Source organism: Anomaloglossus baeobatrachus, chromosome 2 (assembly GCF_048569485.1).
Source record: "Anomaloglossus baeobatrachus isolate aAnoBae1 chromosome 2, aAnoBae1.hap1, whole genome shotgun sequence".
NCBI lineage: Eukaryota > Metazoa > Chordata > Amphibia > Anura > Aromobatidae > Anomaloglossus > Anomaloglossus baeobatrachus.
This window is the reverse complement of record NC_134354.1, coordinates 78,639,334-78,656,874: the sequence shown is the minus strand read 5'-3', so window position 1 is coordinate 78,656,874 and position 17,541 is coordinate 78,639,334. Positions and strand designations below refer to the sequence as shown.

The 17,541-nt window shown below is 49.6% G+C and overlaps 1 protein-coding gene across 1 annotated transcript in view; it reads right to left on the bottom strand.

The window, feature by feature from the left end:
- ZNF654 (zinc finger protein 654) overlaps window positions 1-17,541 on the bottom strand; it is a 78,438-nt gene that overhangs the window by 25,305 nt on the left and 35,592 nt on the right. The window contains exons 7-8 of the mRNA XM_075333087.1: window positions 10,631-10,772; window positions 5,681-7,934 (exon numbers count right to left, since the gene is read on the bottom strand). Coding sequence (XP_075189202.1) covers window positions 5,681-7,934; window positions 10,631-10,772 — 2,396 coding nt within the window. The remainder of the gene's footprint in view (window positions 1-5,680; window positions 7,935-10,630; window positions 10,773-17,541) is intronic.

Sequence of the window (17,541 nt, the reverse complement as noted above, 5' to 3'; positions counted from 1 at the left end):
CGAAACTAGGCCTCAGGCGAAGCCGGGGCCTAGATTTAAACGTGCGGCCAGCGTGCAGGCACCATCGGCGCGGTTCTCCAGTGAAAACTGGAGAACCAGCCGGAAATGTTACCACAAACATATAACACACTCCCCCCAATAAATGAAGTACAAGGGACCCCTGGAAAGACCACTTTCTGTGGTAAAGACGTCTCAATACTTAGCTTTTGAGACGCAGGGCCATGTCCCTTGGGGGGGGGGGGGGTATAAACGCTCCGTCCGGCAGGATCCTGAACAGGGCTGCGACCGGTCTCCTGCAAAGCAGTGAGAACCGTGTTGGCTCCCACTTCAAGCCAGAGCTCCAGGGGGTGGTGAAGGAGCGCGGCATGTGAAGGCTCCAGCCTTGTAAAGTCAACCTTAACAGCACCGCCGAAACAGTGGGGTGAGAAGGGACATGCCGGGAGTCCAGATTGGACCCGCTTTTCTTCCAAATCTTTGAAATCCAAAAAAAATCAAAAATCAAAAATCAGAGAATGCATGTGTGTGTGTACCTCCTGAACACAAAGCATTGAAACTGGCTAGGACTGGCCACCAGGGGGTGTATATGCTAGGAGGGAGGAGCTACACGTTTGAGTGTAGTACTTTGTGTGTCCTCCGGAGGCAGAAGCTATACACCCGTGGTCTGGGTCTCCCATAAGGAACGATGAAGAAAAAATATTAGGAAATACCTCCAATTAGAAATGTAGTATGGTTCTGATTAGCAGTGTCACTTACCTCATGTGCAGGGCATTGTAGGACCATAGATATCCTCGGTTATGACCACTGGTAACTTACTGTGACTATATGCATAGTCATAACCATGAATACCTTAACAGGAGGCAAGCGGCAGTGAACAGAAGAACTATACTACATTTGTAATTGGAGGTATTTGCTAATATCATTATTATTACATCTACTACATATTGGGATAGGATCTTGGAGATGGGAATACCCCTTTAACCTTCAGTAATTTCCCAAATGCAAAAAAAATAAGTTGCAAAGTTTCTCCTACCCATGGTAATGTAAAGCGGGCTTTACACGCTGCGACAGCACCTGCCCCGGTCGTACGTGCGATAGTGTGATAGCTGCCGTAGCGAAGATTATCGCTACAGCAGCGTCATACGCAATTACCTGCACTGCGACGTCGCTCTGGAAACGAACCGCCTCATTTCTAAGGGGGCGGTTCATGCAGCGTCACAGCAACGTCACACGGCAGGCGTCCAATAGAAGCGGAGGGGCGGAGATGAGCGGGACGTAACATCCCGCCCACCTCCTTCCTTCCGCATTGCCGGTGGAGGCAGGTAAGGAGATGTTCGTCGCTCCTGCGGTGTCACACACAGCGATGTATGGTGCCACAGGAACGACGAACAACATCGCTAATAAACAGAAAACGATTTTTTGTTTCAGGACGATCTCTCCGCGGCAAACGATTTTGACCACTTTTGTGATCGTTTAAGGTCGCACATAAGTGTCACACACTGCGATATCGTTAATGACGCCAGATGTGCGTCACAAACACCGTGACCCCGACGATAATTCACTAACGATATTGCAGCGTGTAAAGCCCGCTTTAGAAACAGCACATGAATGACATCCATGTACAGTCTGTGATTGTAATGGACCCATAGAATGTAAGTGATTTTGATCTGTGATTCCAACAAAAAGGTAACCCGTCTGTGACATATACCGTATTTTTCGGACCATAAGACGCACTTTTTTTCCCCCAAATGTTGGGGGAAAGTGGGGGGTGCGTCTTATGGTCTGAATGTGGCTGCGGGGAATGAGGTGCTGCGGTGGAGCGGGTCATCGGGGGCACGAGCAGGCTGTAGCAGCCTGCCGTGACCACATGGACCCGCTCATTTAATATGCACGCCCATCCCCTGCCCATCATCCCTCAGCGCTGAAGCCGGCGCTGACAGGTGGGCGGGATGATGGGCGGGGGATAAACAGCCGGCTCGCATGATCACCCCTGGCAACTACGGCCTGGAGTGATCATGTGCGGCTGTATTCACTGATCCCCGCGCGTCATCATCAGCGCGGGGAGCAGTGAATCAGTGAGTGTACAGTACTCACTGTTCCCTGAAGCATCGCTCGTCCTTCCGTCTGTGTCAGCGGCAGCGCCGCTGATTGGAGCCGTCCCCATTACCCTGCTGGATCGCGATCATCTCCTGTGTTTGTGCCGGCAGCTGAGTGGAGACTAGCGGCGCGCACAGCGATGACGTCATCGCTGTGCGCACGTGTCCACACGCAGCGGCCGGGACACTGGCACAGACACAGGAGATGATCGCGATCCAGCAGGGTAATGGGGACGGCTCCAATCAGCGGCGCTGCCGCTGACACAGACGGAAGGACGAGCGATGCTGCAGGGAGTGAGGTAAAGTGAGGTGAGTATGAACGTTTATTTTTTTTATGTGCCACAGGATGCGGCCATACACCAGGATGGGGGCATATTATGAGCCGGATGGGGGCATATTATGAGCCGGATGGGGGCATATTATGAGCCGGATGGGGGCATATTATGAGCAGGATGGGGGCATATTATGAGCAGGATGGGGGCATATTATGAGCAGGATGGGGGCATATTATGAGCCGGATGGGGGCATATTATGAGCCGGATGGGGGCATATGATGAGCCGGATGGGGGCATATGATGAGCCGGATGGGGGCATATGATGAGCCGGATGGGGGCATATGATGAGCCGGATGGGGGCATATGATGAGCCGGATGGGGGCATATGATGAGCCGGATGGGGGCATATGATGAGCCGGATGGGGGCATATGATGAGCCGGATGGGGGCATATGATGAGCCGGATGGGGGCATATGATGAGCCGGATGGGGGCATATGATGAGCCGGATGGGGGCATATGATGAGCCGGATGGGGGCATATGATGAGCCGGATGGGGGCATATGATGAGCCGGATGGGGGCATATTATGAGCCGGATGGGGGCATATTATGAGCCGGATGGGGGCATATTATGAGCCGGATGGGGGCATATTATGAGCCGGATGGGGGCATATTATGAGCCGGATGGGGGCATATTATGAGCCGGATGGGGGCATATTATGAGCCGGATGGGGGCATATTATGAGCCGGATGGGGGCATATTATGAGCCGGATGGGGGCATATTATGAGCCGGATGGGGGCATATTATGAGCCGGATGGGGGCATATGATGAGCCGGATGGGGGCATATGATGAGCCGGATGGGGGCATATGATGAGCCGGATGGGGGCATATTATGAGCCGGATGGGGGCATATTATGAGCCGGATGGGGGCATATTATGAGCCGGATGGGGGCATATTATGAGCCGGATGGGGGCATATTATGAGCCGGATGGGGGCATATTATGAGCCGGATGGGGGCATATTATGAGCCGGATGGGGGCATATTATGAGCCGGATGGGGGCATATTATGAGCCGGATGGGGGCATATGATGAGCCGGATGGGGGCATATGATGAGCCGGATGGGGGCATATGATGAGCCGGATGGGGGCATATGATGAGCCGGATGGGGGCATATGATGAGCCGGATGGGGGCATATGATGAGCCGGATGGGGGCATATGATGAGCCGGATGGGGGCATATGATGAGCCGGATGGGGGCATATGATGAGCCGGATGGGGGCATATGATGAGCCGGATGGGGGCATATGATGAGCCGGATGGGGGCATATGATGAGCCGGATGGGGGCATATGATGAGCCGGATGGGGGCATATGATGAGCCGGATGGGGGCATATGATGAGCCGGATGGGGGCATATGATGAGCCGGATGGGGGCATATGATGAGCCGGATGGGGGCATATGATGAGCCGGATGGGGGCATATGATGAGCCGGATGGGGGCATATTATGAGCCGGATGGGGGCATATTATGAGCCGGATGGGGGCATATTATGAGCAGGATGGGGGCATATTATGAGCAGGATGGGGGCATATTATGAGCAGGATGGGGGCATATTATGAGCAGGATGGGGGCATATTATGAGCAGGATGGGGGCATATTATGAGCAGGATGGGGGCATATTATGAGCAGGATGGGGGCATATTATGAGCAGGATGGGGGCATATTATGAGCCGGATGGGGGCATATTATGAGCCGGATGGGGGCATATTATGAGCCGGATGGGGGCATATGATGAGCCGGATGGGGGCATATTATGAGCCGGATGGGGGCATATGATGAGCCGGATGGGGGCATATGATGAGCAGGATGGGGGCATATGATGAGCCGGATGGGGGCATATGATGAGCCGGATGGGGGCATATGATGAGCCAGATGGGGGCATATGATGAGCCAGATGGGGGCATATGATGAGCCAGATGGGGGCATATTATGAGCCGGATGGGGGCATATTATGAGCCGGATGGGGGCATATTATGAGCCGGATGGGGGCATATTATGAGCCGGATGGTGCCATATGCCATGATGGGTTATATAGCAGGATGCGGCCACATGCCAGTATATAGCAGGATGCGGCCATATGGCAGGATTACGGTGTATAGCGGATGAGGGACATATACTGTATATACCAGGCAGGGAGGATCATTACCAGGATGCGGCACCTTAGTAGAGAATTTGGGGACATTACCCCCATAACAGTGTCAGCAGCAGATCCTCGCCCCATGACAGTGTGTCATGATCACATTTTTTGCTTAAAATTTTATTTTCCTATTTTCCTCCTCTAAAACCAGGGTGCGTCTTATAGTCCGGTGCGTATTATAGTCCGAAAAATACGGTAATCGGTACGTATGCCATCTATGGAAAATCATGGCTCCAACACATACATGTATGATACCTAACACTTCGAGAAGGCAGTCGTGAAATAAATCAGGACCCGGTGCAGGAGATCTGACTAATTTGTATCAGTTTTGCAGATGCTCTGCATTTGACTACAGCAACCTCCTGCTCTCTGGCTTCCCTTCCAATACTCTTGCACCCCTCTAACCTACCCTAAACTTTGCAGCCCAATTAATCGACCTCTCCCCTCGCTATTCCCCAGCCTTTCCTCTCTGCCAAGCCCTTCACTGGATTCCCATTGCCCACAGACTGCGGGTCAAAACCCTAACCATGACCTACAAAGCCATACATCTGTGACCTAGTCTCCCGGTACCTACCTGCACGTAACATTTGATCCTCACAATCTCCTTCTCTACTCCGCTCTTATCTCTTCTTCCCACAATTGCATACAAGATTTCTCCTGTGCCTCCCCCATACTCTGGAACGCTCTACCCCAACATATCAGACTTTCGCCTACTGTGGAAAGCTTCAAAAGGAACCTGAAGACTCACCTCTTCCGACAAGCCTACAACCTACAGTAGCCTTCAGTCCAGTACACTACTGCGCAACCAGCTCTGTCTTCACCTATTGTATCCTCACCCATTCCCTGTAGACTGTGAGCCCTCGCGGGCAGGGTCCTCTGTCGTCCTATACCAGTTTTGTATTATTCGTGATTATTGTATTTGCTTTTATTAAGTATACCCTTTTCACTTGTAAAGCGCTATGGAATTAATGCTGTAATAATAATAATATTATTATTATTATTATTATTATTAATAAATAAATAAATTTAGGACACAATGAAAAACAAAACATAATTCAAATATTTCCATGTCTGAAGATTGTTTTTCTCGCACTACCTTGAATTACTTACTTTCATCATCTGAGTCAAAACCAAAGAAGAGCTGACACTTCTTTTGTGCTAGATGCTTCTCAAGTGCTTCGTTGCTACAGTAATTGGTTAGGCACGTCCCACATCTAAATGTCTCCACTTTACCAGCTTTTGCTACTTTATGATTTTCAGAAGTACGTTCCTGGTCATTTTTCCTGCGTTTTGGCATACTTATGTACTGTTCTGCTAGATAACTGGGCGGCAATGGCCTCCGAAAAGGTTGCACGGCCACGGAGCGTTGCGTGGTGGTGAAAGCGGCCTGGTTTGGCTTAACCGTCTGTACATTTTCAGCCGCTTCTGTTGGTGGAGCCTCCTGTGCTGTATCGGAGGTGGGTGGGTTGATTTGATCCGTTTCTGTATCATCTACAGTTGCCGATGTTTCTACCGCAAGGCTCGGCTCCGGAGCAATGTGTCCATTGAGGCTTTGCTCCTCAGCAGCAGTCTCTGGGGCTTCATGAATTGGATCCGGACTAGTCTGTAAGACCTGATCAGGTAAAAGCACATCCCCGTTCAGTTTCTTCTCCGCTTGTTTATAAGTCTTTGGTTCCGCTATATCCTTTCTTGACTTCCAAATAGGAATGGGCAGGTCTTGCGCCTCCTCTTCCGGGGCAGCTTTTACTTTTTTACTACATTTGACCATTTGTTGGTCTAGGCTTTCAACGTCCTCTTCTGGCACCAGAACGGATTCTACAGGCTTCACATTTTGTAAAGGAACAGGGACACTTTCTACAGATTCCACGTTCTGTAAAGAAGCGCTACTGTCTAATGGATGTTGTTCATAGTGCTGAGCTTCGTGTTCGTGAAGGGTAGAAAGTTCACTAAAAATTTCGACACATTTCCCGAAACGGCACTGGAATTCGAGGGTCTCATGGCTTTGCTGATGTTCAGCAAGTTGAGAGGAGGCCTTGTATCGCATATTGCAATGTGACTGCTGGCAGAAGTAGACGTTGGGGTAGTAGTGCAGCTTTAAATGGTCGATGAAGTGTGTGCAATTTGCAAATTTTCTCTGGCAGAAGCGGCACTTTCCTTTATTCCAAGTCATGATGTGCTGCTGTACCTTCAAGTCAGACGGGTGCGCGTTTCGGGCATGCTTATTCAAGGCCCTTATCTTTTGGAATACCCGGTGACAGCCCTGAGCAGGGCAGCTGTAATCAACCTCACGCTTGACAACGGGGTCGTTTTTGGAATATAAAGAGCCATTTAATTTAACGTTGGGACTCAGGTCGGAGCAGTCTTCTGTGTCACCCAGTGCACCCAGGTCATCCGAATTGCTTATGTCTGTTGAGAATGAAGTCTGTGTAGTTGTGGAGTGATTGACATCTTCTCCGTTACGGTCGACCGTGTGGTTTTCCCCAGGAACGGCAGGATCATTGTCCAGCAAGTTCTGGTTCGAATTTGCAGTCTCCGAGGATGAAGATGACTCTTCTGAAGAATTCACCTCCTTAGTATACGCATGCAAAGAGTCCGACGAGGTGTCCGGAGAATTCTCTGCCGTACTCCGCTGCAATTTCTTTAGGTGATGTTTCAGATGCCTAAGCATGGAGATTTTACTTCTGAACTTGCGGGCGCACATGACGCATGAAAACCAATATCCTTTATGATGAGTCTGTGCATGTCGAAATATGTGACCGCCCAAAAATTGTCTATTGCACAAAACACAAAGATGCCTGGGTGTGATGGTGTCCATCTTCAAGGGGCTGACCACTGTATGGTTTTTACTGGGATCTGATGGGGTTCGTTGCCTGAGTCTGCTATCACTGTGCTTCAGTTCTCCATTGAGTAATGGCACTACAGCAGTTTCCGCGGGCAAGCTTTGCTGTTCAACAACATTATCCAGCGGGTCAGGGATGGATAAAGTCAGCACGGATTCGTCGCCCAGCAGAGCAGAGCAGTTTGTTTGGATCATGGAGAAATTCCAAAATTCAGGATCAAATAATAATCCCCTTTTTAGTATTGGAAGTAGTTCGAAGCGCACCCGATTCTCGACATAGCTGGTAAACTCATTGTAATCCTCGTCAGAGTATCTGTACAAGCGCTCAACAACTCGGTACGATTCTACGCTCTGCTCCAGGAAGAATACAGACAGTGCGCAGATCCTGCAAATCTCCAGGTCAGTGGGTAACAGGTAGGCTATGGTTTTATAAATTAATGATTTTGTCTCGGGGTCGTCCTTAAGGTCCAACTGTAACGCACAGCCGCAAAGCTCAACAGACAACTGCACAGCTCCTTCACCAATCTGCAAACAGAAAGGAGAGAGTCAGACATGTCCAGGAGGATGAACTTCAGACAAAAGGCCAAAAGAGATACTACAGAAGGGTCCAGTGAGAGCGAAAAATAAAACCAGAACGCGATCAAATAAGTAACATTTGCGGTAATGTCCTGGTCCGGCGCTGTGTGAACAGGCATTGATGAAGTATTGGTTTCTGCACATTTCTACATATAAGGCTATGCTCACATTTCCGTTGTGTAGGATCAGTCACAATCTGCCGCTCTGATAAACAACGCAATCCGTTTGGCGGATTCCGTTGTTACCCATAGACTTGGATTGTAACTGATGACCCTGCGTTGCATCCGCCGTTCAGCACATCAGTCGTTTACTGACTGACCGTCGGGCGGAAGGGACGCGGCATATAACATTTTTTGTTGCGGCAAAAAAACGCACCCCACAGGATTCCGTTGGAATCAGTCAGGAGGCATAATGTAAGTCTATGGTGCAGGACTCCGTTATCCTGCGTCAAGTAACGGATTCCAGTTCCGGAATATGTCACGTTTTACTGACTATGTCCAGCATGTCCAGCAGAACGGCCGAAAACATGTAAAATCAGTCACTCTCTCTCCAATCCCCCAAACTACCCCCCCCCCCCCCCGCAGGTTTTAAACTGGGATGGGATGATCACCCGGCAGCCGACTTTTCAGAGAGATCAGCTGATCGGCTTTTGAGAACGATCAGCTGATCTCCCGGCGGCGGGCTTTTGAGAGCGATCAGCTGATCGGCCAGCTTTTCCTTGCGATCAGCTGATCGTTCTCTCTCTCAACGGAATCCGCTTTCTCATGACAAGAAATTCCATTTCTTATCACCCGTTGTACAACGCATCAGTCATAAGAGTTAAGCAACGCAGGTGACTGATGCAAAAAAACCCCCCAAAAACGGAAATGTGAACATAGCCTAAGGCCTCTTTCACACAGTTTTTTTCCCATCAGTCACAATCCAATTTGTGACTGATGCAACAGATCCCTGGGAGAGGAAAAAAAATGGATCCGTCGCCGGATTCCGTTATTTGACGGATTATGACGGATCTTGCGCCCATAGGCCTCCATTACACCAAACGACGGACGGTGACGGATCCGTCACTGTCTTTTTTCGACCCACACAAAAAAAAAAACAAAAAAAAAACAAAAAAAACAAAACTTTACTGTGGATGTCGGCTCCGTCCGACGGGCACACATTTTACGGATCCATCGTACAACGGATGTAATATGAGGCCATCGGGCGCAAGCCGTCGCTAATACAAGTCAATGAGAAAAAAACAGATCCAGCACTGGATCCGTTTTTTTCTAAATTTGACGGATTGTGACTGATGGCAAAAAACTGATGTGTTAGGCCTAAGGCTAAGTTCACACTTCCGTTGTTTTGCATCAGTCACAATCAGTCGCCATGAGGAATTACGGTATCAGTTTTTCCCCATAGACTTCTATTGGCGACAGATTGTGACTGATCATGCTGCGTTGCATCCACTGCGTCGCGGTCAGTCGTTTTTTGACTAATAAGGAATAACGTTTGGAACTCCATTCTATGTCTGAACTGGGTGCAAAAACCTAAAAAAACATCACTATATGGAGATAAGGTATGCACACCAGTGACTATGCAAGGGGAATACATGTAATAGCAGAAACTGCTGTGTGAATACTGACATGAAAAATTCAATAGCTATATGTAAGAATGAAATGTGAAAAATGGAACCTGCATTACTGCCATGAATATATGAATAAAGAGAAATTTAGCTACTGAATTGATCAATGCAATAGAGCCCCAACACTACGCCAAAGTATTTCTCTACGTTGGGGTCCCTAGCTTGTGTGTGTCCTCTCATGCAGTTTGGCGTAGTGTTGGGGCTCTATTGCATTGATCAATTCAGTAGCTAAATTTCTCTTTATTCATATATTCATGGCAGTAATGCAGGTTCCATTTTTCACATTTCATTCTTACATATAGCTATTGAATTTTTCATGTCAGTATTCACACAGCAGTTTCTGCTATTACATGTATTCCCCTTGCATAGTCACTTGTGTGCATACCTTATCTAGATATAGTCGTTTTTTGACTGACCGCTGGGCGGGAGCAACGCAGCATGTAACGTTTTTTGTGCAGTGGAATCCGTTGGATTTCGCTGCGCATGCGCTCTCTGGCTCCCCGCACAGGTAACCAGGATAAACATCGGGTTACTAAGCAACGCGCTTTGGTTAGTTACCCGGTATTTACACTGGTTACGGGTGCAGGGAGCCCGCGCTAAGCGGTGTATGCTGGTAACCAAAATAAATATCGGGTAACCAAGGAAAGTGCTTTGCTTATACCCGATATTTACCCTGGCTGTGCACGGAGCCCGACACTTCACCGCTCGGCTCCGCCCCCTCCCGCACTCAGCATGTATATACACACACACTCTCATACTTACACTCACACTCACCTGTCCTGCAGTCCCCGCGGCACTGACGTACTCAATGCCACGGCCCCGCTCGGCTCCACCCACCCCAAAGTCCGCCCCCCGAACTCCGCCCCTGCACACAACGGAATCCGACAAAGAATTCTGTTCTTTGTCATCCGTTGTACAGCGCATCAGTCACATGTGTCAAGCGACGCATGTGACTGATGCAAAACAACGGAAGTGTGAACTTAGCCTTAGCCAGTCACATTCATCCCCATCACACAGTTACCTCCTCTCTGATGGTCTTCATGAAAGGGAATATCGCCTTCACGTTGGCAGCAATCCTCAGCATGTTGTAGCATTGCTCCACAAACACTTGCTTGGATGGGTTTACTTTCAGTTGCAGTTTACTCCAAATAAAAATTAAATCCCTGCGAACAAGACGACAGGAGCAAATATATATTATATATACACATTCACACACATCTAGAAAAGTACAGTGTGCAGATACATCATGGAACAGGTCTAACATTAAGGCGTTTTCTAACAAAGATACACCCAAATGTATATTTTGTATTGTGGCAAAGCTGCAGTTGACAAAAAAAAAACAAAAACACATCACCAACCTGTTCAGGATTTCTTGTAGAAATGCTGATTATAGAATTGTTGCAGATTTTGCCCCCTGAATTGCAAAAGGTGAACTCCACGGTGAAAGTCTTCAGCATACAACAGGTAAAGGGTGCGGGCTCACGACCGGAGTGCGCACCACACAAGACAGGCATTGGCTGTTTTATACAGTCAGCATCTGCCTCTGACAGCAGCTACTGGAACTGGCTCTGATCGCTGCTGGTATATATGTGTGTGTACATGAGAATATACAGTAGTCGAAACGCGTTGTGTTTTATGAATAAATATACATCTACGAGTGTTCCTCTGCTGTCCTGGAAATCCATGTGAGAGCGCCACATTGGGGTTTTTTGCACCCTCCATCTACCATTGCCTCTTAGCCTGTATTCATCTTTGCTTGGATAATCATCACAGCAATACCCCTGTGAGCATCATCTCTGGGAATATCACACTGCATATTATATGCCTACATGCATTTACCAAGGGGTGAGTGCAATTGACATCAATTAGTCTTATCATAAATCATACTGCACTCAGATCAGTGACGCGCTGTCTCCCTTTTTTCCCAGATAGGAAGAGTTTCCGATCGCTGCTGGGTGAAGCATCTTATCAGGCGCCCGACAGCTCTGGGAAATCATGAGGTGTCAATGTAGTGCCATGGCAGTTGGGGGCCAGACCAATGCCATCTTGGTGCGGATGTGAAGCTCAGCCAGACTGGGCTTCTTAGAACATCAATCAGAAGTTTTTCTGTACATACCATCCCCCCATCCAAAAAAAAATAAAATAAAGTGTGAACATATTTGGTGTTACCAAGTCCATAAAATTCCGATCTAACAAAATGTAAAAAAAAAAAAAAATCACCAAAAAAAAACCAACAAAAACAACCCACCAGAGCTGACAGTTCTCAGTTGCTGCCCTTGCTTCGTATATTAAATTACATAGATCAAAAAGTTACATTTGTGCTCCAAAGCGGAACTGGTAAAGCCTGCAGCTCAAGCACAAAAATCCCGCTATCACCATCATCGTACTGATTTGAAGACTCGTGTTACCAATTTTGCCTTTCAAAACTACAACTTGTCCTGCAAAAATGACATTTTTGTGTACTCACCGCAAAATGTCTTCCTTGGAGCCTTTCATTGCGGCACACAGACAGTGGGTATTATGATGTCTCCAGGGAGGCGTGACACTAGATTGAAAAAGTGTTAGCTCCTCCCCCCACAGCATATACCCTAGCTAGACAGGAAACTAGCTCAGTTTGGTGTAAAGCAGTAGAAGGACAACCAAAACCACAAGGGTGGGAGCTGTGTCCCCCAATGAAAGGCTCCAAGAAAGAAATTTTACGGTGAGTACACAAAAATGTCATTTCCTTTCTCGCCTTTTCATTGGGGGACACAGACAGTGGGACGTCCCAAAGCAGTCCCTGGGTGGGAACTGAACTATTAACAGTGTATAACATCAAACTAAGAGCTGACCAACGACTGCAGTGAACATATATCAACACTGTCAAGAAACCGAGCAGTGGCCACTTATAAATGAGCCACTGCCGCCTGAAGGACTTGTCTTCCAAGAGCAGCATACACGGAGGCATGCGTATGCACTCTGTAGAATTTTGTAAACGTGTGCACACTGGACCAGGTAGCGGCCTTGCAAAGTTGAGCCGCCGAAGCCTGATGGCGGATAGCCCAGGAAGCACCCACTGCTCGCGTAGAGTGGGCCCGCACAGATTGAGGGGGAACAGAACCTCGTGCTTTGTATGCCTCACAGATGGCAGTCCTGATCCATCGAGAAATCGTGGATTTAGAAGCCTGGTTGCCCTTTTTGTGTCCTTCTGAGAGGACGAAGAGGGCATCGGACTTGCGCAACGGTGCTGTTCTGGAGATGTAGATCCGCAGAGCCCTAACAAGATCTAGAGTGTGAAGGGCTTTTTCAAAAGGAGTGGGCCATGGCCGGACAGAATGATGGCAACACAATGTCTTCGTTCAAGTGGAAAGACGATACGACCTCCGGAAGAAAGGCGGTGGAAGGCCGAAGGACCACCTTATCGTGATGGAATATCAGGTAAGGTGAGCGACAGGAAAGGGCCGCCAGTTCGGACACTCGTCTGATAGAGGTAATGGCGACTAAAAAGGCAACCTTCCAAGAGAGACGTTGAAGAGAGATTTCTCTTAAAGGTTCGAAAGGAGGAAGCTGAAGAGCTCCGAGAACCAGATTCAGATCCCAGGGATCTAAGGGGTGGCGATAAGGAAGGACCAAATGCGCTACCCCTTGAAGAAAGGTACGGACCTGAGGGCGAGAAGCCAGCTGCTTCTGGAAAAAAATTGACAAGGCAGAAACTTGACCTTTAAGGGTACTGAGGGCTAGTCCCGAGTCCAGACTGTCTTGCAGAAAGGAAAGCACATCAGGGATTGAAAAAACAAGGGGCGACCGGTGAAAACGGTCACACCAGGAAAGATAGGTCTTCCAGGTCCTGTGATAGATACTGACGGAGGAGGGCTTCCGAGCATTAAGCATGGTATGAACTACCTTAGAAGAAGGAACTGACTTGGCTAGAATCAAGGATTCAAGCACCACGCCGTCAAATGCAGCTGTGCTGTATTCTGGTGGAATATTGGACCTTGCGACAGAAGATCCGGGCAGTCGGGCAGACGCCAGGGAGTGTCGCTGAGAAGTTGGGAGAAGCTCTGGGTACCAGGCTCTCCTGGGCCAGTCCGGGGCCACGAGGATCACGGGAATTCCCTCCGCCTTGATTTTCTTGATTACTCTCGGAACGAGAGGAAACGGAGGGAAGATGTAGGGCAGGCGAAACTGCGACCACGGGAAGACTAGAGCGTCGGAGCCGAGCGCTAGCGGGTCTCTCGACCGGGATATGAAGGGATGTACCTTGGCGCTCATCTGAGACGCCATGAGGTCCACATCTGGGAGTCCGCAACGAAGAGTGATCTGATGGAACACTTCGTCGTGGAGGGACCATTCCCCTGCCGCTAGACCCTGTCTGCTGAGAAAGTCTGCGGCCCAGTTGTCTACTCCCGGAATATGGACAGCTGAAATAATGGGAATGTGCATCTCTGCCCAAAGAAGAATCCTGGATACTTCTTTCATCGCTGCCCTGCTGCGAGTTCCTCCCTGACGGTTGATGTAAGCCACAGCCGTGGCATTGTCTGGCTGGATCCGAACAGGGAGACCCAATAGCAAGGGCTGAAAGTTCTGAAGGGCCAAAAATATGGCTCTGATCTCTAGAACGTTCATGTGAAGGGAGGGAGACCAGCGTCCGTGAACAGTGTGGTGGAGAAACACCGCTCCCCAGCCTATGAGGCTGCCATCTGTCGTGACTACTTGCCAGTGGACAGGACTGAAGGACTTCCCTTGAGATAGGGATGAGACTTGAATCCACCAGACGAGGGAGTGGAGCGCAGTCCGAGATAAGCGGACTGACCGGTCTAGAGAAGCTGGATTCTTGTTCCAGAAGGATAAAAGATCCAGTTGATGAAATTGGGCAAAGGACACGGCTTCCATGACTGCCACCATCTTGCCTAACACTCTCATCCCATTCCGAAGGGATGTTTGACGGCGGGAGCGGAGGGATTGGGCGGCCCAGATGAGGGAAGACCTCTTGTCTTCTGGAAGAAAAACCCGGGACTGAGCAGTATCTATCAGCATACCTAAAAAGGTGATGCGCTGACGAGGAATGAGGGATGACCTGTTGAAGTTGATAAGCCACCCTAGCCTTGACAGCATGTCTAAGCATATCTGCACGCTTTCTGAGCAAACTTGAGGAGAGCTCCCCTTGACAAGTAGGTCGTCCAAATAGGGAACGACCAGAACGCCTCTGGGGTGCAAAATGGACATGACGGCCGCCATAACCTTTGTGAAGACCCGAGGCGCAGTGGCTAGTCCAAAGGGGAGGACCCTGAATTGGTAATGACGGTGTCCTACGGCAAAACGAAGGAACCGTTGATGGGATACACATATGGGAATGTGTAAATAAGCATCTTGAACATCTATGGAGGCTAGGAATTCTTCCGGTTCCATGGCGGCTAGTACTGCTCTCAATTACTCCATTCGGAAGGTCCGAATGCGTACGGATCTGTTCAGTCTTTTGAGATCCAGGATAGGGCGGCCAGAGCCATCTTGTTTGGGAACAACAAAAAGGTTTTAATAGAAACCTTTGCCGCGCTGTTCCAGGGGCACTGGAATGATAACGTTTGCTTTTTGTAACGAGGCTATGGCCTGAAATAAGGCCTGGCTTTGCGTTTCGTACTTTGGGAGACGAGAACGCAGAAACCTGCTGGCCAGCAGGGAATGGAAATCAATAGTGTAACCTGAAGTGACGATTTCTCGAACCCAAGCATCGCGAGTGTGGTCTAGCCAGATATCCCGAAAAAGCAGAAGCCGCTCTCCAACAGGAGTCGGATCTGAGGGATACCTGGAGTCATGCTGAGGGGGCCTGTGCAGAGCGAGGTTCCTTAGGTTTAGGTTGTTTGGAGTGGGAACGCCAAGAAGAGCCTCTTGAGGGGCCGGATCCTCGATCTGAGCGTTAGGACGATCCTTGTACTGAAGGTTTTTGGGAGACGGGCCGAAAGGACTGCCTGCACTAAGAAGATTTTTTTAAATTCCTGGATACAGGCCGCTTTTGTGGTAGAATGCTACTTTCTCCACCCGTCGTTTCAGATACGAGTTTGTCCAGGGATTCTCCAAACAGGCGAAGACCATGGAAGGGGAGTGTGGACAGGGATTTCTTGGAGGCACTGTCTGCGTTCCATATCTTTAGCCACAGGACTCTGCGGGCAAAAACAGCATTGGCTGCCGTTAGGGCCGACAAACTAGCTGCATCTAGGGAGCCGTGAAGAAAATAATTAGAGGCTAGGGAGATCAAATCAAGGATCTCAAAAGCCTCCGGAGGAATATTACAAGAGCGAAGCATCCTGCGTAGGTTCTTACTCCACACACCCATAGCTCTCGCGACCCATGTCAAGGCAAATAGGGGTGGAAGAGAGGAGCCTGAAGCCTGGAAAATAGACTTGACAGCCGCATCAACTGCGCAGTCGGACTAGTCCTTGAGAGACGCGCTGTCTGAAACGGACATAACCGTGTGTTTAGCCAGCCTGGATACTGGCGGGTCCACAACGGGGGGTACTGACCAGGTCTTAACTATTTCAGATGGAAAAGGATAAGCGAATGAAGTGAAAGGTTTTTTATTAAACCTATCAGGGTAATCCCACCGTTTAGACACGATTTGACGAAAAACCGGATCCTGGGCAAAGGACTTAGGAGGCTTCTTGGCCTGCTTGATTGCCGACTGAGAAGTCAGGTCTGGAGGCTGATCAGAAATCGACAAAGAGTGATTGACAGCTGAAATTAGTGTGTCTTCTATATGCCTAGATTCGGAAGGGACATCTGAATCAGCGTCAGAGTCTTGGGAATCGTGACTACTAAAAGTCACAGAGCCCGGGTGAGACTGACCATCGTCCGAGTTGGAAGAGGCGTAGAGGTCACAATGACGCCTCTTGGAAGCAGCCTTTTTACGTTGTGGGGAAGAAGGACCAGACGAAGCAGGCGGGCTCCTCTGAAGGAGCTGAGCCGGGGGAAGGCTGCCTGAGGTTTGGGATATCTGAGTGACAAGGTCATCTATCCTTTTAGACATTAGAAGAGCCCATGCAGGCATTACGTCATTAGACGGGGGTGCTGCCTGGCCGGTGGCCGGGGCAGAATCCAAAACCTGCGCGGCCTCCTGGTCCGGCAATGGGGTCTGTTGTGACATGGTAGTAGGGGCATCGCAGCCCCGGCATAGTGGATAGCTTCGGCCATTAGAAAACGAGCGTCCACAGGTGGTACAAGCATAGTACAGGTCCGTAGAGGACGCCTGGGAAGGTTTATCACCCGTGCGGTTACGCATGTCAGCAACAGACTCCTACAGCCCTATATAGGGATATGCCGCTGTTAGCATGAGTGAGGAGCCACTAGCAGTATTATAAAGTGACTGCTATGCAGAGCCGGTATACACTGATAGCAAAATGGCATATACTGTCAAACAGTCGGCATATACCTGCAGGCAGAGCCAGTATACACCGCTAGTAGCTGATATACACCGCTAGCCAGCAGGCGCACACCGCTAGAGAGTCAGCGATATACCGCTGAGCAGAGCGGTATATAGTGCTGCAGAAGTGCAGAGCCAAGGAGGCAATCTCACCAGTGTCTGCTCCCCACGTGGAAAATGACGTCCAGTGTTCCTGGCAGCCTGGAGGAGAGAGACGTCCCCCGGAGACTGATTGGTCTCAGGGCTGGGACTAAGCGTGACGGCCAATCGGAAAGGAGCTGCTCCTGAGTGAGGGAGCGGCTTCCAGAGCAGTGAGAGGGGGGCGTTGCTAGAATGCAGGCCGAAGCCGGGGGCTAAATTAATGATGCTCCCCGGGATCACAGCCTGCATCGCCCCACCGGCATCTTTCCAGGCAGCGGTTTGGATGCAGGGGACAGATGACTCGTCGTCTCCCTACCTGCTCCTGGCTCTGTCTGAAGACGCGTCGGTGATGGATGCGGGGATCTCAGGGACGCATCTTCGGCTCAAGGCTGAAGCAG